We start from the raw sequence: 25,945 nt of genomic DNA, 5'->3' as shown, positions 1-25,945 counted from the left end.
GAAGTTTGATCTAAAACCTGGATGAGATTCAGTTTAAATACCTTGGTAAGAGTGCTTCAGAACTGGTACTCTGTGTTCCATCCTACATCTCATTGGAAGGCACAGAAGTGTCACATCACCTTACTCTTAATTAAGACATTAAGACTGATCAGTAGAGGGGCACCTGGGTGGCTCAATCAGTTGAGCATCAGACTTCGGCTCAGGTCATGATCTCACTGCTTGTGGGTTTGGGCCCCACATTGGGGTCTGTGATGACAGCTTGCAGCTTGTAGCCTGGAGCCTTCTTCAGATTCTGTCTCCATCTCTCCATTCCTCCCAAACTTGTACATGCATGTCCTTTCTCTCCCCCCTCTCTCTCAAATATGAATAAACATAACAACAACAACAACAAAAAGACCGATCAGTAGGTCCAAGGGGTAGTGGCTTGATCCTCCCCATCAGCCCTTTATCTAATGGTTTCAAAAGATCTTTGCCTTGAATTTTTGTTAGGAATTGCAGAATGTTGCTCTTTTAAAACTTCTATCAACCTCCACATTTGTTACATGGAATTCTTCTGTAAAAAGAGACTTTCTCTAACAACTTTCTCTCACTGTTGTATAGAACAGGCAGGAAAAATACTTAACTATTTGCCTTTAATTTTCTCGTGAAAATTTTTAGTTTGGCTTATTGATTGCTAGAAACTTTTAAAAGGCCAAGACAAGAAAAGTTCTCCCAATCAAGTACTACTCAAAGCATACATATAAGAATCCCCTCACCTGGCTTAGAAAAACAGAAACCTCATAGACAGGAACACTGACGTGTCAATGGACCTGGACAGATTGTGGGCTAAAGGGTAATAATTGTAGTGATAACAGTTACTGACATTTAAGAAACCCTTCCTATTGATTTAAGTCCATGAACTAATAATGAAATTTAACTTATTTTCATAATAACCAAATAGTTACACCGAAAATAATAGTGCCAGTCATTGTGCAACCCGAGGGGTCTTATTCTAGTTAAGTTTCACTTTTCTTGAGAGAGAGAGAGAGAGAGAGAGAGAGAGAGAGAGCACATGAGTAAGGGAGAGGGCAGAGGGAAAGAGAGACAGAATCCTAAGCAGGCTCCTTGCTCAACGCCGAGCCCAGCACGGGGCTCCATCCCACAACCCGGGGATCATGACCTGAGCCAAAATCAAGAGCAGGATGCTCGACTGAGCCCCCTGGGTCCCTCTGGGTTTCACTATTTAACCCTGAAGAAACTGTGGATTCATTTCTTTATTCAGTTGGCATTTACTGAGCCCCGATTGCTTTAGGAAAACAAAGATAAATCAGACCCTGATGCCAGGAGGCCTCAAGGGGCCTTCCAGATGAATTTTGCCTCCATAGTTCCCCAGCCTTGCCTTGCACAGATGTTAATGGCTTTCGTGATGAGACATACAAAGAACACACTGAAGTTGTAGGAGACACCCCAGCGTCAGACACCTCCTGCCCCCACGCACAGGTAGCAAATGTATAACTGGCTCTGGTGTTGGGGGAAGCCCAGATGAGTAGTATTTGCCTGTTTCCCATCATAAACTGTAAATACTCCCATCATGGCCAGTTTCACGCTACCTACATGAGGTCACTGAAGGCAGAATTACAAACCAATGCCTTGTTACACCATTATATAGTACCTTCATCATACAGATACAATGAAAGTAAATAACTTTAAGAGCACAGACACCAGATAAATATAGTGAACTAAAGAATTGACGAGTTTTAAGTATTTATCTTCATAATAGAACTTATTTAATTATATGCTTATATAATTTAATTTTTAATAATGGCCATGTTTATTAACTGGCTTGCACAATTTCTGAACATTTAACAGCTGGCTCTGACAAGTTAGTAGGAGCCTGCTCTGGCACACCACTGTTTCACTCTTTGTAATACTGCAATGTAGACATTGTAATATACAGTATGTGCCTGGGGACTTGGAATAATGCGGCTTTGATGACGCTCTGAGTCCAGGATGGTCAGTGGCCTCAGGACACAGCAGAAGAAAGGAGCTAGGTGTAGCATTATGAGTTCTTTCCTTATCTCAGCAATGGGGGTTGTTTCATTTCCTGTTACTGGTATAACAAATTACTCCAAACTAAGTGGTTTAAAATAACTTAAACTTATTATCTCACTTTTCTGGAGGTCAGAAGTCAGAAAGGGGTCTCACTGAACTAAAATCAATGGTTTGGCAATGCTATGTTCCTTTTGATTTTTTTTGTCTTTATTTGTTTCTGAGAAAGAGAGAGACAGAGCGTGAGCAAGGGAGGGGCAGAGAGAGAGAGGAGACACAGAATCTGAAGCAGGCCTCAGGCCCCAAGCTGTCGGCACCAGAGCCCGATGCAGGCCTCGAACCCATGAACCTGATCAGGACCAGAGCTGAAGTCAGATACTCAGCAGACTGAGCCACCTAGGCACCCTGAGCTGTGTTCCTTTTGGAAACCTCAAGGAGAATCCCTTTATCCCTTTTCTCCTTTCTCCAGCTTCTAGAGGCCACCTGTATTCCCTGGTTTGTGACCACCTTCCTCCATCTGCAAAGCCAGCAGTGTTGGGCCAATGCCTTGTCACATTGCCATCTTTCTGGTTCTCTCTTCAGCTAGCTGATTAGCAGTCTCAATTCTCCTTTGCTGTGTAACCTGAATATACGTAAGTGCCAGAAACTAGAATGTGGACATCTGGGAGGGCATTATTCTGTCTAGCGCAGGGATGTTCGGAGATGTTGGCAGCTAGCTCTGCACAGATTGCAGCCCTAGAAGCCTGCTGGAGAAGGTGCTTGGAGCTCTAAAAGGTGAGATGCAAGGTGGATTTCATGAAAGCTACCGATTTGCTTCCAGGAATTTCAGGTGGCAGTGAGTGTTATAAAGGGAATATAACAATAAAGCAGAGAGAGATGAAGGGAAGTATTTTAGTAGGTGGTAATAGAAGATCTCTCTGAAGTGGTAATGTGTGGGGCTAAGACCTGAATGATGAGAAGGAGGCCACCATGCCCAGATCTGGGAAAGGTTGGCCATGTACAGTGAACAGTGAACCAAGCAAGAGGGGGGGGGGGGGGGGGGGGGGGGGGGGGGGGAGTTAGCACACTCAAACCATCCCAAAGAAATACAATGTGTTCACTGTTCAAACTCAACTTTAAATAAGTCTCCTATCCAGCTCTGTCTTTTCACCACATCTATCTTCCTACATGCTTCCTACAGAGACATTATGGCATGCCACTGGAGAAAAACAAGTTAAAGTTTCTGATGATTGGCATGTTTTAAGAAACAGAAAGAAGAGCTGTGTAGGAGGGGTAGTAGATTGCTCTACTATTGGCCCCCTGTGGATCAGGCTTCCCTTTGTCCATATTCCTTTGCGATGAATGTTCCTGCTTCTTTCATCAAGAAGTAGTGTGTCTTTCTCCACCCCATGAGTTTGCTCTGGTTGTGTAACTCACTTTGATCAACAGAGTATGGCAAAAGGGATGTACAAATTCTAGAGCCTGGGCGTTAAGGAGTCTTGAGGCTTTGCCATCACCCCTCTTGGAACCTCTCGGTGCTGTGAAGAAGCTCACGAAGCTTAGTAGCTTACTAAGAGACCACAAGGGGAGGAACTGAGGAGCCCAGGCAACAGTCAACACCAACTTCCTGACAGGTAAATGAGGCATTTGGACCCTCTGGCCACAGCTGCACTATCAACATGACTGCAACTGTGGTCTTAGAGACAAGCAGTAAAACCTACAGAATCACGGGAAATAATAAAGCATTACAGTTTTAAGTCACCACGTTTGGGGGTGTTTTGTTATGCAGCAATGGATAGCTGTTACATGAAGTGGGGAGGTCACAGGAACAAGATCACATAAAGGCTTATTAGCATGGTAAGGAATTTGAATTTTGTTCTAAGTGCTCCAGGGAATCGTGAAGGTTTTAAGAGGAGTGGTATGTTTTATTTATTTATTTATTTTTTAAATGTTTTATTTATTTCTAGGAGAGAGAGACAGCGTGAGCAGGGGAGGGTCAGAGAGATAGGTAGTCACAGACCGAAACAGGCTCCAGGCTCTGAGCTGGCAGTCAGCACAGAGCCCGACGCGGGGCTCGAACCCACGAACCGCGAGATCATGACCTAAGCGGAAGTCGGAAAGTCGGACGCTTAACCGACTAAGCCACCCAGGCGCCCCAGGAGTGGTATGTTTTAAAAGATCACTCTGGATGCTGTGTGGAGAAAAGATTGTAGTTGAGCAGGAATGGAAGCAGGCAGCTGGGAGGCTTTTTCAGGCATCCAGACAAGAGATGACAGCAATGGAGATGGGAAATAGTGGAGAGATTCGGGTCCTGCTAACGGATTGGCTTGGAAAGGAAGTAGTGTATAACAATGTTTTTTTCTTGAAATGCAAGGCTATATAAATATATGTACTATGTATATGGCAAGTCAGGATTTTTTTTTCTGTGCCTTTGGTGGAGAGGGAGAATACTTGGCAAGCAAAAGTAAAAAGACAGAGACTTGGTAGCCTGACAAGCACTCAAGTTATGTTTTGGGATGCAGTCAACATTAGCAATTTTTCCTTAAATAAAGAAAAAAACCAGATCGCCTTGCATGTGCTCTGCTCTGAAGACTCTGACAGGCCAAAAGACTCCACTGAGCTCATGGAATGGAGGATGGACCTCTGTAATGGATCCAAGGGCTGTGCAGAGGGGAAAGTGGAAACGTGGAGGAGGAGGGTGGAGGAAGGAGAGGAGGAGAAGACGGTTCAGAGCAGAGGACAAAACTGGAAGCCCATCCAAGACCGAGTCTAACTGGGAGAAATGCAATGGGGATGGTAAAGAAGGGCTTTGTGTTTGCGGAGCCAGATGAGACTGCTTTCCTTCTGATGATGGACTGCCCTCCACACCCCTCCAGGTGCTGTGGCACATCTGGGGGCTAACCTGGACTTGTGTTTGTTTCCAGGCATCTCTGAGTATGAAAGGCTGAGTTCCTGCCCTAAAGTGTTGCTGTTTAGTTGAGGGCACGTGTCTTAAAACGTGGTATAATAACAATATAAAGAAAAGAAATGCCAGTGATGGTCCAGATTTTTAAAGTGCTAAAGGACTTCAGAGAAGGGATAACTGAGAAGGAGGAGAAGGAGTCACTGTGGTGAAGCATTTGTCCATCTAGATGGCGGGGAGCAGGGAAGCCATGTGGAGCAAGAGAAGGGGTGCACACATAGATGGGAGGGTGTTGAGGAGGCTGATTGAAAATTACAAGCAGTGTGTCGCCTGGGTGGCTCAGTGGGTTGAATATCTGACTTCGGCTCAGGTCATGATCTCACGGTTTGTGGGTTTGAGCCCCGCGCTGGGCTCTGTGCTGACAGCTTGGAGCCTAGAGTCTGTTTCAGATTCTGTGTGTGTCTCTCTCTCTGCCCCTCCCTGGTCTCACTCTGTCTCTCACTCTCAAAAATAAAATAAACACTAAAATGTTTTTTTTTTTTAAATCATAAGCACAGTGGGAAAGGTGAGCCATGCTCAAAGGTTCAGATGTCCCCCTATGGGAATGGGAAACTGTTCCTAATCTATGAAGCTAGCAATCTGTGGCGACAAGGAAGGTGGCCACCAGTCAGAAAAGACAGTTTGGAGGTGATTTTAGGTAGATCCAGTTGCCTCAGCTGAGGCCTGCTGACTGGTACTATTTGTAGAGCTGGAGAGAAAGGCAGTACAAATCCCCAAAGGGCCACTTACAGAGTCAGAGAGGCTTGAGCGCTTACTCTGCCCCTCTGTGTGACACTGGCAAGGAGCAAGATGGTGAAATGTGCAGTATAGTATGCAAATAAACAACAGGCAAGGGTAAAGCATCTTTAAAAATTAAGAATGCCAATAAGCATATGGAAGGATGTTCAACATCACAATCATTAGGAAAATGCAAATCAAAACCACCAGTGAAATACTACTTCATGCCCATTAGGATGGCTATTAATTAAAAAATGTTTATGCATGAATGGATAGACAAGATGTAGTGTATTAGTCAGGCTTAAAATGGAATGAAACTTTGACACATGCTCCAACATGGACGAAACATGATCATATGCTAAGTAAAATATGCCAGACACAAAAGGACAAAGGTTGTAGAATTGCACTTACATGAGACAGTAGGGTAATCAAATTCGTAGAAAAAGAAAATAGCCTGGTGGTTGCCAGGGCTTGGGGGGAGAGGGGAATGTGGAGGTTTAACAGTATGGAGTTTTAGTTTGGAAAGATGAAAAAGTTCTGGAGATAGATAGTGATGATGGTGGCAGAAAAGTATGAGAGTATTTAATGCCACCGAATGTGCACCTAAAAATGGATAAGTTTTATGCATGTTTTACTACTACTACTACTACTACCACCACCACCACCACCACCACCACCACCACCACCACCACCACACACACACACATTGAGGATGCCCATACTACAGAATTCAGGAGTGGACTTTCAAAATGTAAAAGCTAAATCTTAACTCTTCATCTCTTCTACTTCCCTTCCATCCCTTGCCAAAAGGCCAAACTTTTTTAAGTTAATATGTGGGGTACTTGGCTGTCTTAGACAGTAGAGCATGCAATTCTTGATCTTAGGGTCATGAGTTCGAGCCCTAAGCTGACCATACAGGTTACTCAAAAAAAAAAAAAAGCCAGTACATCCTGTCTTCCCATATCTAGTTTTATCACCTATCGTTCCTCACCATACACCGTTTGTTTTATAGTCAGTGTATGGGCCAACATTCCAGAGAAAGAGCAAAATCAGAATTTAAAGGCAGAAGAATCGAAAAAGAAAAAGCTCCTTGCTTAAGAAAATGCAACTCCTTAATGCGAAAGTCTAACAGATGATGAAGATTAACATCTAGTAGGTTATCATGACGATCAAGATTAACATGTTGCTTGTATTGCTCTTGATGTGATATGTGCTATGTTAAGAATGGCACTTTACCTCTTTGGTCTTCTTTCCAAACACCTAACCCTGGTCTAATTATGAGAAAACATTAGGTAAACCCCAGTTGAGGCACACTCTACAAAATACCTGAGGAGTACAACTCAAGACTGTCCAGGTCATCAAAAACAAGGAAAGTCCAAGAAACTGTCACAGCCAGGAGGACCAGAAAATGGATGTCAGGAGATGGAGGCTATACTTGGTGGAAGCACAGCAGGAAACATAGACTTGCTGAATCAGGATGTTGTACCCCTGAAAGTAATGTAACATTGTATCACCTGTACTTCAACAGAAGTACAGGAAACTCTCCTTCTAGAAGAGTAAATAAAAAGTTACAATAGGAACCCCAAAGAAACAAACGAACGAACAAAAACAGAACATTAGGTAAAAACTAAGAGAATACAAATAAAGTATGCACTTTCGTTAATAATAATGGGAACGAAAGAGTCTTTTAGAAGCGCATAATGAGGGGTGCCTGGGTGGCTTAGTCTGTTAAGTGTCCGACTTTCGCTTGGGTCTGGGTCATGATCTCGCGGTTCGTGGGTTCGAGCCCCGCGTCGGGCTCTGTGCTGACTGCCAGCTCAGAGCCTGGAGCCTGTTTCGGTCTGTGACTCCCTTTCTCTCTGACCCTCCCCTGCTCACGCTGTCTCTCTCTCTCTGTCCTAGAAATAAATAAAACATTAAAAAATTTAAAAAAAAAGAAGCGCATAATGAAACATTAAGCATAAAATAATATGATGAGTGGGATTTGTTTCAAGTTGACCACGTGGGAGAACGTGGATGGGGTTGGAGACCAGAGGGGACCATTGGTAAAGCTAGGTTATGGGTACATGGGAGCTCATTATATTATTTTCTCTTCTTTTGTATGTGTTTGTAAAACTGTTCATGATAAAAAGTTACAGACCTAAAGAAGACATAGTAGGTTAATTTATAGAAATCTGGGTGTTGTTTGTGACCATTTGCTCCCATCAGACTGGGACACAGAGAAAACCAGTCTTGAGAGAAGGGAAAAAACAATAATGAAGCCAAGATACAGGGGAGCAGGAGTGATGTAAGGTGTGTGCAGTCCTACCCCTAGACTTCGTCCTGGGATTATGAAACAAACCCCTGCATTATCATTTTTTTTAATAATTAAGAATTAAATTCTAAGAGTAGAGGCTATCTCTTTAGTCTTCTTTATTATTTCTTAATTTAAATCCAACTTAGTTAACATATAGGGTAATAATGTTTTCAAGAGTAGAATTTAGTGATTCATCACTTACATGTAACACCCAGTGCTCATCGCAACAAGTGCCCTCCTTATTGCCCATCACCCATTTAGCCCATCCCCCTTGCCAACACCCCTCCAGCAACCCTCAGTTTGCTTTTTTTCTTTTTAATGTTTTATTTATTTCTAGGAGAGAGAGAGAGACAGCGTGAGCAGGGGAGGGTCAGAGAGAGAGGGAGACACAGAATCTGAAGCAGTCTCCAGGCTCTGAGCTGGCAGTCAGCACAGAGCCCGATGCGGGGCTCGAACCCACGAACTGCGAGATCATGACCTAAGCGAAAGTCGGACGCTTAACCGACTAAGCCACCCAGGCGCCCCCTCAGTTTGCTTTTTATATTTAAGAGTTGCTTATGGTTTGTCTCCCTCTCTGTTTTTGTCTTATTTTTGCTTCCCCTCAACTATGTTCATCTGTTTTGTTTCTTAAATTCCAAATGAGTTAAATACTATATTTGTCTTTCTCTGACTGACTTATTTCGCTTAGCATAATACTCTCTAGTTCCATCCATGTTGTTGCAAATGGCAGGATTTCATTCTTTTTCATCACCTAGTAATATTCCATTGTGTATATATGCCACATATCTTTTTTTACCCATTTATTGGTTAGTGGATATTGGGCTCTTCGTATACTTTGGCTATTGTTGATAGCATTGCTATAAACATTGGGGAGCATGTGCCCTTTTGTATCAGCCTTTTTGTATCCTTTGGATAAATACCTGGTAGTGTAATTGCTGTATACTAGGTAGTTCTATTTTTAATTTTTTGAGGAACCTCCAGACTGTTTTCCAGGGTGGCTGCACCAGTTTGCATTCCCACCAGCAGTGCAAAAGGGTTCCTCTTTCTCTACATCCATGCCAACATCTGTTGTTGCCTAAGTTGTTAATTTTAGCCATTCTGACAGATGTGAGGTGGTACCTTATTGTGCAAACCCCTGCCTTCTTAGACCAACCTCTGCCCCTTCTCTTTAAGGAGCTTCAATGATATCTATTTCATGAAGGTACAAGTCCAAACAAATACCAAGGAAGTAGTATAATGTACCCTTTGGCATCTTCACCTCAATTTAGGACTCATTCACCTTCTGATTGTCTAAGATAAGTAGTAAAAGATTTTTCACTTAACCTTACAGAAAATACAGCCTGTAATAGAGGCAAAGGACCTGGGTTCTAGTCATGATTCTACCAGAGTCTGCCATGTGACTTTGCACAAGCTATGTCAGGGCTCTGTGTTCATTCTGTCGTTCTTCTGCTTGCTTCAAGACAGAAGAAACTGAGGGAGGCCAAAGCATTAGGGCACAGCCAACGGAAGGAGTTGCAAAACTTCAAAGTCCAGAATTCCTATTTTTAGCAGAGCTCCTCAAAGTTACAAATCATCAGATTTTTTTTGCCTCACTGAGTGCTTACAACGAATCCTGAACTTTGGAACTAGCTGCTCTAGAGAAAATTAAGTGGAAGCAAGTTCTTTTCTTTCTCTGCCCTCCCTTCTTTAATTTCACTGTACAGTGATATGCATTTTCCCACTGGATTAAAAACATAGAAAACACAAGGGCAATATGCTGCAACAAAAGGCCCAAAGGTCACCTCTTTAGTCCTTTCCTTATATTTCCCCATGCAAACTCTCTTTGTTGTTCATTATCTAAGTAGTAGGTGTGGTGGCTGACCAGCCATGGGAATTGTGAAACTAGACCAGAGAAAATCATTACTTAGTTATCTTAACGTCTGTGTGGGGAGATGCGGGTGGAGTTAGCTGGTCTTTCAGTGTTGTAGGAGCTGCTACATACAGTAGGTTATTATGAATAGAAGGTAGGATTTCAAAAGGTAGAGCTTTGAAGCTTGAAAGAAGTTCTTGATTTTCAGACGTATGCTAAGATGGAAAACATGACTTTTTGCACCAGGAAGTAATGTGCGCCCAGAGATTGACAATATCTTCTAAGTAACCCCACACCATAATTGGTTAGTGTATGACCACAGGAAGTTCCACATTGTTCTCAATGTATGTAGGTTACATTTGATTCCTATTACTTCAAAATAGTTATGTTCTCAAATTGCCATAAACACTGAATTACCAATTAACAAGGTTAAAAGAATACAGGGTTAGGTTTCTGCAAGCCTCTGGTCACAACATTTTCATCAATGAATCAATAACTTTATTTTAGGTGGTTTTTTAAAAGACATCTTATTTAATATATACTGTTTACTCATCAACATTGAATAATGATCAACAGCTCTATTCTCCATCATTATCCCTCTGTGATGCATAAGGAAGTCCTCAAGACTTGTTTTATATCAGATCTTTATGGCTCAGGATGGAGTATGAATAGAATAAACCAAAACTTGTTCTTACTCATGCCGTGTGACCATAATTGGCTCAGAGTATGCTTAGATGTGCAGAGAAAATGGAGCCTTTCTTTTCTTTCCTCCATTTACTAGGTCTAGTCTTCTTACAATCTCTTCTCCATTGAAAGAGGATAGCCTAATTCATCAGTTAATAATTTCCCAGTCTCTTCAGTCAAAACTGTTTGTTTGTTTGTTTGTTTGTTTTTGGTTCACAGTAGTCCTTCCTTTCAGGAAAAGCTCATGTTTTCTGAGTTTTGACCCTTCTCTCTCACCTCCGAAGATGGCTTCCAGGTGTGTGGAGAGCTCACTGTACTCTTGAGGTTGGGGCAGGTGACTATGGGTCTGTATCAAGGGGTCCTGGTGTTGCTTTCTGGACCCCTACTGGCCTCTGGGGTGGTGTGTCCCTTGCTTACCCTGGGGGCATCTGCCATAGAGTCTTCATTTGGGGAAAGAATGATCTAGTCTCTCTCAGCTTCATCAGGGCCTAGGGATTTTCCCATTTGACCTGCCTGTCCTTCTGTGACTGAGAATTCATGCCAGAGCTGATGGAGCCAAGGATGGGCATCTCTGGACCAGTCAGAGACCTTCCCTAGGACTTTTCAAACTGAACTAAGCAGCCTAGTCTCTTTCAGGAGGCAGTGTTGTGAGATGGGAGGCTCAGGGCCAGTGGGCCACTTTGTTTTGCTACTGCCAGGAAGTAAATGAAGACCTGCGGGAAGGAACACATATTGAGAGTGTGAGAGTTGCAAAAACAGTCAGATCCCTGATCTAAGTCGGAGTTGAGATCCTGTGCTTTTTTCCTCCCCCTCTTTTTCTGTGAGCTGTTCACACACCTTTCTAGTAAATTCCCTCTTTGGGTCCAAGCTAGTTTGAGTTTCTCATACCTGCAACTGAAAAAAAAATCCTCAAACAATTATGATTTTTAAATGATTTAATGATTATCATAGCACTTGCATATTTACAATAACTCCAAACAACCTTCATTTACACTATTCCCCGTAAGTATACAATGTTTACAGGCTGGGAACTATTGTTGGCAAGCATACGAGATAATTGAGATTTTAAAACAATTGCTATTATGAAATGTAACACTCATACAAAAAGGTACACAAATTAAAAATATACCTGATGAAGAGTTATCACAAAGTTAACACCTGTGTAATTTTTCCACAGACACAACACTGCTAACACCCCCAAAGTCCAATCTTATGCTCCCTTCCAATCAGGTTTCTCACTTTATGGTTTTCACTTCCTTATTTTTTTTTCTAGTTTTATTACCCAAGCACACATCCCTGAACCTTAAAATTGAATTCTGTCATTTTTTCAAACATATGAAGTAATTTTGGGGGGATCTGGCTTCTTTTGTTCTGGATTGTATATAGGTAGCTAGAGTTGAGTTTTTCACTTTATTATTATTTTTAAAATGTTTTTTAACTCTATTTTTGAGAGAGAGAGCGTGAGCAGGGGAGGGGCGGAGATAGAAGGAGACAGAAGATGAACCGTGAGATCATGACCTGAGCTGAAGCTCAACCGACTGAGCCACCCAGGTGTCCCTATAGTTCAGCTTTTTTAAAAAAAATTGCTGTTTAGTATTCCATACTATGAATGTACAATAATTTATCTATTCTGTTGATAGATATTTTTTGGCTGTTATGAATAATATTGGCATGAATATTCTTGCTGAATACATGCACACTTCCTTTTTTTTTTTTTTTTTTTTTTGAGTGTATACCTAAGAGTTGAATTGCTAGATCACGTTCTCAGGTGAGTAAATAATACCAAAACCTTTTCCTAAGTGATTTTTCCAGTTTATACTTCTATCAGTATTTTATGAGAGTTTCTCCTGTTCTATATCTTAACACTTCTCAATCCTTTTAACTTTAGCTATTTGTGTGGGTGCATGGCATCTCACTGTGGTTTCAATTTCACTTCCTCCTGATTGCTAATGAAACTGAACACCATTTTGCATGTTTAATGGACATTTGTATATCTTTTGTGAAATGCCTGTTGAAGTCTCTCCCCTGTTTTTTTGATTGCCTATCTCATTTGTGAGGGCTCTTTATATATTTGAATAAGAGACCAAGAGCCCTCTGTTGGATACATATGTTGCAAGCATCTTCTTCCACTCTGTGGCTTGCTTCTGCCCTCGCTTAATGGTGTTTTTTGAGGAAGAGAATCTTTTTTTTTTTTTTTTTTACAAGTAGTTTATTGTCAAATTAGTTTCCACATAACACTCAGTGCTCATCCCCAAAGTGCCCTCCTCCATGCCCATCTCCCCTCCCTCCCACATCCATCAGTTGAGGAAGAGAATCTTAACTTGAATTCAGATTTAGCAATTGGGATTTGAAAACACTGCATCTGCATCTGACAGAATAACTTGACCAAGCAGCAGAAAGTAAATTTCTCAATTCAATAAAATGAACTCACGCAGGCTCTCTCGACAAAGTTGCACATTCTTTCTTTGGAATGTTGTTTCTGAGATGGCATTTTATGTTTAAATGATTGAAAATTCCATTGCATTACAAACCAGAAAAATACACTTACAATTTTTAATTCTGCCGCTTGGTGGTGTCATGGAAAACCAATAATAATGATTTAAAAGGATTGTTCTAAAAGTTTGTTGGACAGGACTTGGCTATTAGCAAATTAAAAAAATATAAACTTTTTTTAAAGTTTGTAATCCTTGTATACATTACAATGGCTAAAAAAAATGCATATACACTCAGTCTTTCACTATAAAATCCTAGGCTTACTGATAGCCAAACAAGAAACCAGGATGGCACAAATAGTGTTTTTAATCATGGAAATTTTCAAGTATGCTAAAATGCCAATATAACTAAGATCTCTGTATCTACTACATAGATAATGTTAGCATCCTGTCATATTTACTTAAAAAAAATTGGGGCGCCTGAGTGGCTTAGTCGGTTAAGCGTCTGATTTCGGCTCAGGGCATGATCTCACGGTTCGTGGGTTCGAGCCCCGCGTCGGGCTCTGTGCTGACAGCCGCCTCAGAGCCTGGAGCCTGTTTCAGATTCTGTATCTCCCTCTCTCTCTGACCCTCCCCTGCTCATGCTGTGTCTCTGTCTCTCAGAAATAAATAAAAAAATATTTAAAAAAATTAACAAAGGTTATGCTCTTTTGTTATCCTGTTTCATTTCTTTCTCTTTTTCCCACTGGAGGTGACCACTATCCAGGATTTGATGTGTATCAGCACAGTTCTTGTTCTCCTATTTTGCTACATTTCACGAGTTCATGAACAATACAAATGTTGTTTACTACGTATCTTTTCATGCTATAGTATACTGCAATTTGCTAACATAGCATTTGTTCATATTGATACATACAGTTTTATACAAACAAACAGATCTAGGTCATTAGTTTTAACTGCTGTGTAGTAACTCATGACAAACACATTCTAATTTTATTTATTCTTCTATCAATGAACATTTTAATGTTGCAATCAATGTCATGCCTAGGACAATATCGAATATATACTAGATCTTCCATTAGATGAATGGAGGTAAGCTTTTAATTAAAGAAAAGCAGCATAAAATATCTCACGCAGACTATTTTTTGCCTCAATTCTCAGTTATTTGTCTTTATCATCCACCCTATATGCGGGCGTGGCAGGAGTCATTCTCTAAAAATTTTTAATGCCTTTTTACCCAATTCACTGAAAAAGGCTCTGATGTGGTGTGCGCACGGGGACCGGGGTGTGCGGATACATGGGTAGAGAATGAATACAAAGAAACTTCAATGTCAAAATATAAGCCAGTGGTTTGTCTGGTCTGGAGCAGGGGTTGGTGGTCGGAGCAAGCGTTATAAATCTGGGGGAGGTCTGACAGTTTACAATGCAAGGCATGTCTAGTGCTACCATATCCGGATAACGAGCTAAAGAAATGTAAAAGTGTTTCTCTCCAAGTGCGTTCTGAAGGCTGTAACCATCAAACGCCAGACAGTTGCCATGAGAACCAGCAGGGGAGGGGGTGAGATGATCCGCCAGAATTCTTGATGCACTTAGAATGTTTCTTCTTCCGGTCCTTTGCTCTTGGCAACCACCGCCCCTCTCCTCGGTCCCCCGCCCACTCTGGGGGCTCTCGTCATTCTCTTCTTTTTCTGACTCTTTCCTTCTCCATTCTAAGTCGCCATCTTGGGCCATGCGTCAAGATGGCGCCCTCTGATCCTAGAGGCAGAGCCCTGGCGCGCCAGCAAGCCTGCGCACGCACGTGCTCAGACGCGGGAGGGTGGGGCGGTGACGCCCAGACGCTGTCCCGCCCCCGGTAGTCGCCCCGCCCCTGGTCCCCGTCCGCCTTCCTCCCACCGGGAGAACCCGGAAGTGGAGGAGGAGGCGCGGCGGCGGTGGCCGAACGGGCAGGCGCTGGCGGAGCCCAACTGGGGAGCGTGTCTGGGGTTGGGGGCGGGGGGCGGGGCTGAGCGGCCTGGGCAGCCAGGCCCGGACGGGGCGGGGGAGGCCATGGCCTCGGCAGAGTTGCAGGGGAAGTACCAGAAGCTGGCTCAGGAGTACTCGAAGGTATCCATCGTGGGCGGGGAGTAGGGGGTCCCCGGCCCTGCGGCCTCGGCTTGCCGTAGCAGCTACTCCTGGGGACGGAGGGGGAACGGCGCAGGGGACACGCTCGCTTGCCCCTCCTCTCCTCTGCCCTCTCTGTCCACCATTACCATGCCTCCACCTGCAGCGCCCAGGAGATGGGGCCGGGCCGCGTCTGGGTCCGTGTGCGTTTCTGCGGAAAGGAGCAGGAGTTTTGATTCTTGCTTCTCACTAAACTAGCGGGCTTGGGCCTGGGGTGTCAGAATCCTGGCTTCTGCCTCTGGTGCTGGCCGGGAGGGGAAGGGAAGGGTGAGGACCAACCCCTCCACTGCTGCTTCCTCAGTCTTCCCAGCCCAGTGATGGGAAGGATCAAGCTCTCTTCCTTCTCACAGAGATGAGATGAAGATAAAGAGATTGATGTGTCCCCAGTCAATTCGGGAGGGTGAAGAGAGCCATTCGTATAAACCGTTTCACTGGGGATGGGTGGTTACGAATGTGTTCAGTGCGTTGGCAAGATGTTGTCTGGAGATGATTTTCCAAGCTCGAGTGCTAGGGCTGTGTCCTTTTTTCTTTCTTTTCCCTCGGTCACCCGGAGTGAGGCAGAGCACCGAGGTGCTCAATACATGCTGAATTAAGCAAACTAGGGACCTGCCCCTTTGTCGTATTTATGGCACCCGTCTTTAAATGATGGAACCCTTTCCTTGAAAAAGGGCGGTGCTGTTTCTAAGGTGTCGCTGCCTTGAGAATTTTTTAATGAAGCTATAAAAGAGTCTCACATCCTCAGAAATTGTGTCAACGGTCATTAAGCTTAGTTTTCTGTGACGTTTTATCAGGGGGGCAATGGGAAGACTTAGTCCACAGTTTGGAGAAACGGACACATGTTTTTTCTTAGCATTTCATTTAGCAAATACTCAGCAAGGTGAAATGAAATATTGCTTGAAAAATAAAAGCTGTCCCTAAACATACACACTTAACCTCTTTTCACCATCAAATGGGAGTCTTTTGAGATACTGTACTTATTCCGTTGGTGCTACCACTGGCAAAACTTACTGTATTTCCATTTGAATTGGTCGTAAGAGCCTGTAGCACAATGTCAGTGATGGCAAGTTTTCAACCTTTGAGGGAATATTTTCTGCTTTGGAAGTGTCAGAAGTTGTTTGAAACATCCATAGGATGAAGAAGTGTGTGCAGGATGGCAGTACTCAAACTTGGCTCTACTATTTGTGGGTGAAAATGTTTTATGAATATAAAGTAAGGGGACTGATTTTCTTCTCCAGGAGTAAACAATCATAGAAGGCAATTCCAAATGGCAAAAGAGAGTTCTAAAAATGTTTTAAGCAGTGATTGCATTGCTGAAATAATTGTATAGCCTCCCCAAAGTCTCACAAACTTGGGAGATTTTATTTTTTTGGATATAGATGCTGTTGCGTTCAACAGGCATTTATTATGTGCCTTCTGTGAACGGTCTGCCAGGGTCTACTGAGTGAGGCAGAGTTCCAGTTTAAGGAGAACCCTTTAATAGAATGTTCACCCTTTGTACATAATTAGGATACAGTACAACAAGGGTTGGTTCAGTGAGAGCACAGAAAAGATGGAGGGTAAGGGTTGAAGAAGTTAACTCAGACTGGGAAATAGGGAAGAGGGAGGGTTGGTAGTGTCCCAGGCAAAGGGAGAGGGCTATGTTTGCAGACATGAGAGCACATTAAGTAAGATACATGGCAAGACTGGTGAAATATAGTTGGAGAGTTAATTTGGACCTGATCATAAAGGGCTGTGGATGTCAAATATGTTTGAACTTTATCTTTTGAGTAATAGATGCCACAGATTTTTAATCAGGATAAGGACATTACTTTTAGGAGGGGAACTGGCAATGATGTAGAGGATGGATTGAAATAGGGAAAGACTGGTGAAAAGAAGACTGGACTGTAGGCTGTTGGAATAGTTTTGGGGAGTGTAATAAAGGCTTAAATCAAATTAGTGACTATTGAGATGGAGAGGAGAGCCTAGATTTAGGAATTATGATTAAAGTACCTTTTCACATCTTTTTTGAGTGCTTCCTTGGTACATAGCCCTAAAATGGAGAGTGTAGGAGGCACTCATCGTGGTGTCTCATTCATTCTGTGGGATGTGGTGAGTTAGGGGAGACTGAGAGTTGACCTTGCTGTTCTGAGATGAGAGGATGTGTCTGCCCCTGACAGATGCCACTGGCAGGAAGATGAGGCAGTTTGGAGCAAAGGGGTGTATTAAAGGTTAGATGCAATTATAGAATTTGAAGGTTGGCAGGCACATTAAAGTCCTCTTGTTCACATAGGAGCTTGAGGTGTTGTTGGAGTAACTGCTGAAAATTTCTAGTAGAAATGAACTGGCTAAAAGCAGGACAATGGCCAGAGCTTCTGGGATAATCCCTATGAAGACAATCATTGAACTGCAAGCGTTAATCAGGGTGGAACACTTTAGGTAGACTCTGAGGAACACGGGTGGGAAGCATGTGAAAGAAGGAAGGGATGTTAAGGAGGCTCTACGGAGGTCTGCCAGACTTGAGGCTTTTTATCTCCCCCATTAGGCTAGACCATTTTTCATCCTTTTAATTGCAATGTGATGGAAATTTCAGAACGTAAGAGAACAGAGGTTGGTCAAAAGATTTCATGTGCTTTTTATTCTCTGTCAATTCTAGTGCCAAGCAATTCCTAGATAAGATCTATGCTACCTTCAGCCCTGAGCCTGTGGACGGGGCAGTCTGCCTTTTCATTACCTTATCTGGTGCAGAAATTGTGGGCTAATGTTGAGATCCAGTTATATCTTTTTCCTTATTTAGGATATGAAGACAAAAGATTTCCTCATAAACAGTAGAAAGAGGCTGCATAGCAAGAGAGCAGCAAGCGTGATCCCTAAACCAAGGACGTTTGCAGAATCTCTTTGTTCTGATTTAATGCAGATCTCAGCCTGTTTTCCAGGAAGGGGCCCATTTCTTGCTGGGAACTGTGGTCATATATTTTTTTCCTCCCAAGAAGGAAAAAAATGGTCTGTGGAGCTCTCATTAAGGAGACTGAAAGTTTAGTTAGATAAAGGATGAACCATGGAGGCCAAAGCAGATGAGAATTTCTGAGCAGACAGATTGCTAAAATATAGAGTGTTAATGGAAAAGGCATTGAATGTAGAGATTAAGACCCTAGTAGTTTGGGCAATTAGGAGGTCATTGGAGGCTTTTGAAATTTCAGGTTTAATAAAGTTTAGAGGAGGGAAAAGGTATGTGCAGCTGATTTTTAGAGGTTTATGAAGTTAATTGGTAAGAGATACAAGCTCCTTTAAAATGTGAGGGAAAGCTGGGGCGCCTTGGGTGGCTCAGTCGGTTAAGCATCTGACTTCTGTCGACTTTGGCTCCAGTCATGAGCTCACGGTTTGTTGGTTCGAGCCCCGCGTTGGGCTCTGTGCTGACAGCTCAAAGCCTGGAGTCTGCTTCAGATTCTGTGTCTCACTCTCTCTTTGCCCCTCCCCTGCTTGTGCTCTGTCTCTCAAAAATAAGTAAACATTAAAAAAAATTTTTTTTTAAAAAGATGTGAGGAAAAGTTAATCAAGGCCTCAGTTACTACATTGTAGATTAAGAATCAAAGATCATTTGGGGCGCCTGGGTGGCTTAGTCGGTTAAGCGTCCGGCTTTCGCTTAGGTCATGATCTCGCGGTTCGTGGGTTCGAGCCCCACGTCGGGCTCTGTGCTGACTGCCAGCTCAGAGCCTGGAGCCTGTTTCAGTCTGTGACTCCCTCTCTCTCTGACCCTCCCCTGCTCACGCTGTCTCTCTCTCTCCTAGAAATAAATAAAACATTAAAAAAAAATTAAAAAAAAAAGAATCAAAGATCATTTCTTATATGGTGTCTCTCCCACAGCCTGGTCTGCTGCTGTTTTTTTTTTTTAATGTTTTATTATTTATTTTTGAAAGACAGAGTGCAAGCGGGGGAGGGGCAGAGAGAGAGGGAGACACAGAATGCAAAACAGGCTTCAGGCTCTGAGCTGTCAGCACAGAGCCTGATGTGGGACTCGAACTCATCAATTATGAGATCATGACCTGAACTGGAGTTGGATGCTTAACTGAGTCACCCAGGTGCCCCATGCTTCTTTTTCTTTAATGTTTATTTATTTATTTTGAGAGAGAAGTTTAGAGCTTGTGCACGGGAGGGGCAGAGAGAGAGAGGGAGAGAGAGAATCCCAAGCAGGCTCCACACTGTCAGCTCAGAGCCCAACTTGAGACTTGAACTCACGAGCTGTGAGATCATGACCTGAATTGAAATCAGGAGTTGGAAGCTTAACTAACTGAGCCACCCAGGTGCCCTGGCCTGATCTGCTTCTGATGCTCAGGTATACATAGAGAAGAGAGGCTTAGAGCACTGAGTCGTGGCTCTGTATGGTTTCAGCCTGCTTTCTTTGTAGGAACTCCTGCACCCCTGCCTGGCATCATGTTATGTGTATAAGCACATTTCAGGTTCTGTTTTCTCAATATTTGTTTTACTCTGGGGCAGTGTTTCTCAAGTGTGGCCCCTGGATCAGCATCATCAGCATCTGGGAATGAGTTAGAATTATAAATTCTCAGGTCTACCCGGAACTTACTGAATCTAAGACAAGCTCAGCAATCTGTATGTAAAAATCTGTGCAGTAAAAAAAAAAAAAAAAAAAAAAAAATCTGTGCAGTGATTTTGATGCATACCAAAATTTGAGAACCATTGCTCAAGGGATGGTATCAGTATATTGGCTCTTCCTCACATAGTCTTTTTAAAGCTCTTTTTTATTTATTTAAAATTTTTTTTAATGTTTTTTATTTATTTCTGGGTGAGAGAGGGAGAGGCAGCGTGAGCAGGGGAGGGTCAGAGAGAGAGGGAGTCACAGATTGAAACAGGCTCCAGGCTCTGAGCCGGCAGTCAGCACAGAGCCCGACGCGGGGCTCGAACCCACGAACCGCAAGATCATGACCTAAGCGAAAGTCGGACGCTTAACCGACTAAGCCACCCAGGCGCCCCTTTAAAGCTCTTGTTGAGGCAGTAAAAACCAGTGGGAAAGTCAGACATCCATTATTTCTCTTAACAGTTTACTTTGCAATTGATGCTGCTTTTAGTTATGAGGCAGATTGCCTTTGGGGGCTTTTTAGGTTTACACTCTTAGGAAAGAGCTATTTATATTGGTAAAAGGTCAGTTTTGATTTGGTGTATTTGCTTTCCAGATAGTGGAGCTTGGTGGAACCTGATTAATTGCCTCTTGCTGTAAGAGAAATCAACTCAGGAGCTGGATTAAAAATGAGTATTATTTGGATTAAAATCTAGTATCAGTTGTGTGTGTGTGTGTGTGTTTTGCCCTAGTGTGTAGGGTTCACTACTGAAGTTTGATTGGAAAATTGCATTGTGTTCAGTGTTATCTATGGAACTTTCCATGAGAATCAAATGTTCTATATTTATGCTGTTTGGTAGGGTAACCACTAGCCATGTGGGGCTATTAAGCATTTTCTTTTTTACTTTTTTACTTAAAATTTTTTTAAATGTTTTATTTCTGAGAGAGAGAGAAAGAGAGAGACAGTGTGAGCAGGGGAGGGTCAGAGAGAGAGGGAGACTCAGAATCTGAAACAGGCTCCAGGCTTTGAGCTAGCTGTCAGCACAGAGCCCAATGTGGGGCTTGAACCCATGAACTGTGAGATCATGACCTGAGCTGAAGTCAGATGCTCAACCAACTGAGCCTCCCAGGCACCCCTGTTAAGCATTTTCAATGTGGCTGGTGCAACTGAGGCACAGAATGTTAAGTTTTATTTATTTATTTATTAAAAGTTTATTTATTTTGAGAGAAAGAGAAAGAGAGCACAGGGGAAGGGCAGAGAGAGAGAGGGAGAGAGAATCCCAAGCAGACTCCACGCTGTCAGCTCAGAGCCCAATGTGGGGCTTGATGTCATGAACCATGAGATTGTGACCTGAGCTGATATCAAGAGTTGGATACCTGAGCCACCCAGGTACCCTGAGAGAGAATCGTAAGCAGACTCCACACTCAGTACAGAGCCCAACGTGGTATTCGATCCTGAGACCCTGGAATCATGACCTGAACCGAATTTGAGTTAGATGCTTAACCAACTGAGCCACTGAGGTGCCCCTGTTAGATTTTATTTAAACCTAATTAGACACATGTGGCTTTTGGCCACCCTGTTAGAAAGTGCTAGTTTAACCCCTAGATCAGTGCCTCACAAACACAGAATGTCTCTGTGACTCGCCTGAAGATCTTGTTGAACTGCAGATTCTGGTTCAGGTCTGGAGCAGGACCTCAGAATCTGCTCCCTGATGATGCTGTTGTAGCTGTCTGCAGACCACATCTTGAATAGTAAGGCCTTAGAAAAGTCAGGGGTGTCTTACTCTTCTTCTTTAATCCCACTGATTTACTTGTCCAGTCACTGGTGAGGCAGCTAGATTGCAGGGTTTGGAGGTGGGATTTGTTCTAATGAGTTTCCTTGCATAGGAGCAGGAGCAGAAGGGCTCTATTTGAGGCAGGTCTGAGAGAAGAAGTTTTTTTTTCCTGCCTCGGTGACAGAATAACTCCAGCCACTAGTACCTGGTACTGTATAGCCTACAGGAATTTTATCCCCTTCCAAGGGGGAGGAACAAGTAAGTAGATAGAGGGAAAGACCAAATGATATTCCCAGCACTTTGGAATACTTAAAAATGTTGGGACTGGAAGGAACTTTAGGGATCATCCAGACCAAAGATTCTGAAGCTGGGGTCTGCAGATGACTTCAGTATTTTGAAGCTTTGAATCTGGGTTTTGGTGAAGCTTAGGGATGGGCTTTGGGTTGTATGTTGCAACATTACTTTGTAATGAAGGAAAGCTATATGTTTAATAGTTTGTTTTATAGGTTGTAAAACATGAAAAATGTCAAAATGTTCATTGTGTGAAATAATTATGTAAGTGATTCTAACACAGAAGATTGTTGAGGATTAGATGAGAAAATGTGTATATGTGATTCATCTCTCTTTCCCCACAAACTCTTTCAACAATTTGTGTTTGAAGGTATAGATCCCTAACCTTGGGCCAAGTATTGTATCCCAGATTGTTAAAGTGGCAGGAGAGAGATCATAGTTGACTTACCACCACTTTCTCTGTCTCTAGAGAAATCACTTTGTGATCAGCCTGACTGAGGCTGGGCTGTTCCAGAACCAGAGTTACATAGAGTAGACTGCATAGTGGTGGTTAGGGATTTGGGCTCAGGGCTTTTAAGGATTCTTGGTGTCCACATGGTTCAAATCATTTGGAGGATTGTTAGAGAGGGACTGTTAAAATAATTGCAGCATTATAGATGTATAGTGTATTACATTCAAACACCTGTTATATACAGCATTTAATTTGATTAATTAACTAAAAATTGATGGAGTGCCTTCTCTATCCATGGTATTGAACTTTCATGGTAGGCTGGAAATACAGGGAAGTGTGCTGTAGTCTCTACCACAAACAGTAAGTTTTGTTGGCAGTTGGGAGATGAGTACAGAAGTCAAACATAAATTAGTAAATGTAAAATTAACTACTTTAAAAAGTAAAATGAAAACTGAGCAGTTTAATAAGAGATGTCTTGGGGCACCTGGGTGACTCAGTTGGTTAACTATCTGACTCTTGATCTCAGCTCAGGTCTTGATCTCAGGGTCATGAGTTCAAGCCTCGCATTGGGCTCCTTGTTGGGTGGTGGAGCCTACTTAAAAAAAGAAAAGTCTTCTTACTAGTTCAGTGCCAAAGGAACAGAGGGGCAGGCCCACTGTGGGCCATAGGGAGTGGTTAGGAAAATTTTATGGAGGGAGTAGGACCAGAGGTAGGCAGTAGGGTCCAAGAAGAACAGCTGGGATTTGTTGGTCAAAATGAGGAAGGGCTGTGCTTTCAAAGTAAAGGTAAAGATAATCAGAAGATTAGAAGACCATGAAAAGTGAGGCTTAAAAAAAACTATGGAGGGTTCCAGAGTTGGGATGCAGAGGTACTATTGCTTGACTGGGTGGAACAGAAAAGCTTGGCTCATGGCTGCTTGGAAGTAGGCTCTGTCATTTTCTGGTCTGATGGAGACCTCAGAACAGTTGTTTCTCAATTATATGCATGTGCATTAGAGCCTCCACACATATCTCCTTAGAGGCATTAGTGACAATCTGATGATCTTGTACCTATTTCTAAAACAGTAAAACAATGTGCATTTGCTTCTGCACTGTGGTGAATGCTAGTGAGGAGGTAGATGGATGTTAAAAGAACAGACTGATCACAGTAGCATCAGCATTTGACAAGCTGCTGTTTCAGTAATGCCTAAGTGTGGCTGTAGTGATGCTGAAATTCAGGAAAACACCAAATGTCATTAAGTGTAATTAATATGGAAATGGTATGGGCTGGGCTTATGACTGTCATCCTTTTCTACCTAATAGATAATAGAAAGATATTTAGGTAAATATTTCTAAAGGAGTTGCATTTTCTGCCAAGCAGTCTTTTTGAAGCCATGTTTTATTTGTTAATCAGTCTAGCAAACGATATTTTCCAAAGGAATATCTAAATTATTTTTGTTGTAATCAAGTTGAATTCTACATCACAGCAATTTATTTATTTTTATTTTTTATTAAAAATTTTTTTAATGTTTTTTATTTATTTCTCAGAGAGAGAGAAAGAAAGACAGTGTAAGCAGGGGAGGGTCAGAGAGAGGGGGAGATACAGAATCGGAAGCAGGCTCCAGGCTCTGAACTAGCCATCAGCACAGAGCCTGATGCGGGGCTTGAACCCACGAATCGTGTGATCATGACCTGAGCTGAAGTCGGATGTTTAACCAACTAAGCCACCCAGGCACCCCAGTATCATAGTAATTTAAAAGTTTTGTTTTGTGTGGTGCCTTGTTGGCTTGGTCAGTCAAGCATGTGACTCATGATCTTGGGGTTGCCAGTTTGACCACCATATTGGGTGTAGAGATTACCTAAAAATAAAATCTTTAAGAAAAATTTTTATTTTGCTTTTTAACAAAGTAGGCCATTCATTTTGCTTTAAGAAGCTTTTAGGTGTGCCTTAGAAGTAAAAGTTAGGTTCTTCCTTTTCTTTTAAATTGCCATGCTTCTGGTCCCACAGAAAATGATCAGTTTAGCAGATTTCAAGCTTCAGATCCCTATTTCTTGAGGCAGGCATTAGGATACCCCAGAAAGAAGACATGTAAGAGATCACAGGTCAAAGTTAGGACAGGTTTATGAAATGAAACCTGGAGACCAAAGTAGTACTGCTGTCTTTTGGCTATGTTTGGTTTGAAAGTATTTTTTGAATTCTGTTATCTAGGTAGCACATATCCAAGAACGTGTTGATAATGTTGCACAAGAAAAATATTACATGATGGAAGTCAATATTAAAGTTATACTTGTTCTCTGAACTCTTAGAACAGGGATGCCCCAACTTTTTTTTATAAAGAGACTAACAGTAAATATTTAAGGCTTATGGCCATACATTTTCTGTTGCAACAACTCGTCCCTGACATTGTAGCTCAACAGTAACCCATAGAAAATACAGAAATGATTGTCTTTCTGTTCCAGTAAAACTTTAAATTAGGTAGCAGGCCAGTATGGCCCACAGGCCTCAGTTTGCCAATCTTGCTTGTAAGGAAGTGAAGTTCTAGTAAGTCCTGCTAGTTAATCCTTCATTTTCCCTTTTAAGTTGTAAGCTCTTTGCAAATTACTTCTTCCCCCCATATCGTTTAGTGCAATGTCTTCTACCAGACAAGCTATCATGAATGTTATCTGTTATCCTTCTGATTCATTCTAGTAATAAGAGTTCTGTTTTGGGGCTCCCGGGTAGCTCAGGTCATGATCTCATGGTTCCTGGGTTCGGGCTCCGCGTCCGGCTTTGTGCTGACAGCTCAGAGCCTGGAGCCTGCTTCAGGTTCTGTCGGTGCCCCTTCCCTGCTTGTGCTCTGTCTCTCTCTCAAAAATAAGTAAACATTAAAGAAAAAAAAAGAGTTCTGTTACCATTCGTGGGGCCTTTTAAGATTTAGAAAGTGTTTTGACGTAAGTTTCTTTTTCTGGTTCTCACAACAACATTAGAAGAAAGAAGATTGGGTAGCTGTATTCACCCATGTTATATACCATTTAACTGAGGCTCAGAATGGTTAAGTGAATTTTTCAAGTTTACAGTGTCTACTAGTTGGCAGAGAAGACTTGGGTCTTCTTTCTATTGTGGTAGTGCACTGTATCTTTAAATTTCTAAAAATAGAAAAGCTCATTTTTAAAATCTGCCTTTTGCTCAAGCTGCTGAATATCCTGTAGTATTCCTGCTTTTCTTCTTGATTTCTTAGCTGAATTTTCTACTGAGTTTCACATACTCAGTTTAAGGTTTAGTGTTCAGATATTCCTATTATTTTGGCACAGAAGAGGGTCATTTCTGTTCTCAGGAGACAGATCTGAGTTATTTATGCAGAAGTAGAAGTAGATTTCTTTTAAGCTCACAGATAAAATCATCCCATTCGTTCTTTTTCTCAGAGAAAGTCTTTCATGGTCTCCCTATTGCACTCTTAGAATATTAGTCTGTAAACCTTTTGGTTTGGCAACACTGGACTTGTATATTTATACTTACATGTTCAGGGTTATCCTTGCTGAGAACTCTCCTTTTACTATAGAAGGGGATTTTGTCTTTTAAAACCCTGCAAGTGGTGGTTATATAGATGTACACATAAGGAGAATTCATTTAGCTGTATAATTCTTGATTGGTTTGCTTTATTTAAAATACAGTTAGCGGGGCATCTGGGTGGCTTAGTCATTTGAGCGTCCAACTTCAGCTCAAGTCATGATCTCACAATCCCTGAGTTCAAGCCCACATCGGGCTCTGTGCTGACAGCTCAGAGCCTGGAGCCTGCTTCAGAATCTGTGTTTCC

The 25,945-nt window shown here is 42.3% G+C and overlaps 1 protein-coding gene across 3 annotated transcripts in view; it reads left to right on the top strand.

Annotated features, from left to right (window-relative positions):
• The first annotated feature begins 14,957 nt into the window (after positions 1–14,957).
• PPP1R21 (protein phosphatase 1 regulatory subunit 21) overlaps positions 14,958–25,945 on the top strand; it is a 64,447-nt gene continuing 53,459 nt past the window's right edge. For 2 of the 3 annotated variants that reach the window (XM_039245928.1, XM_039245926.1), the window contains exon 1: positions 14,958–15,050. In XM_039245928.1, coding sequence (XP_039101859.1) covers positions 14,994–15,050 — 57 coding nt within the window. In that variant the 5' untranslated portion in view covers positions 14,958–14,993. The remainder of the gene's footprint in view (positions 15,051–25,945) is intronic. The other variant, XM_039245927.1, reaches the window with a different exon arrangement.

Source organism: Hyaena hyaena, unplaced genomic scaffold (assembly GCF_003009895.1).
Source record: "Hyaena hyaena isolate Hyena2069 unplaced genomic scaffold, ASM300989v1 scaffold_274, whole genome shotgun sequence".
NCBI lineage: Eukaryota > Metazoa > Chordata > Mammalia > Carnivora > Hyaenidae > Hyaena > Hyaena hyaena.
This window is presented reverse-complemented; position numbering and strand designations above follow the sequence as displayed.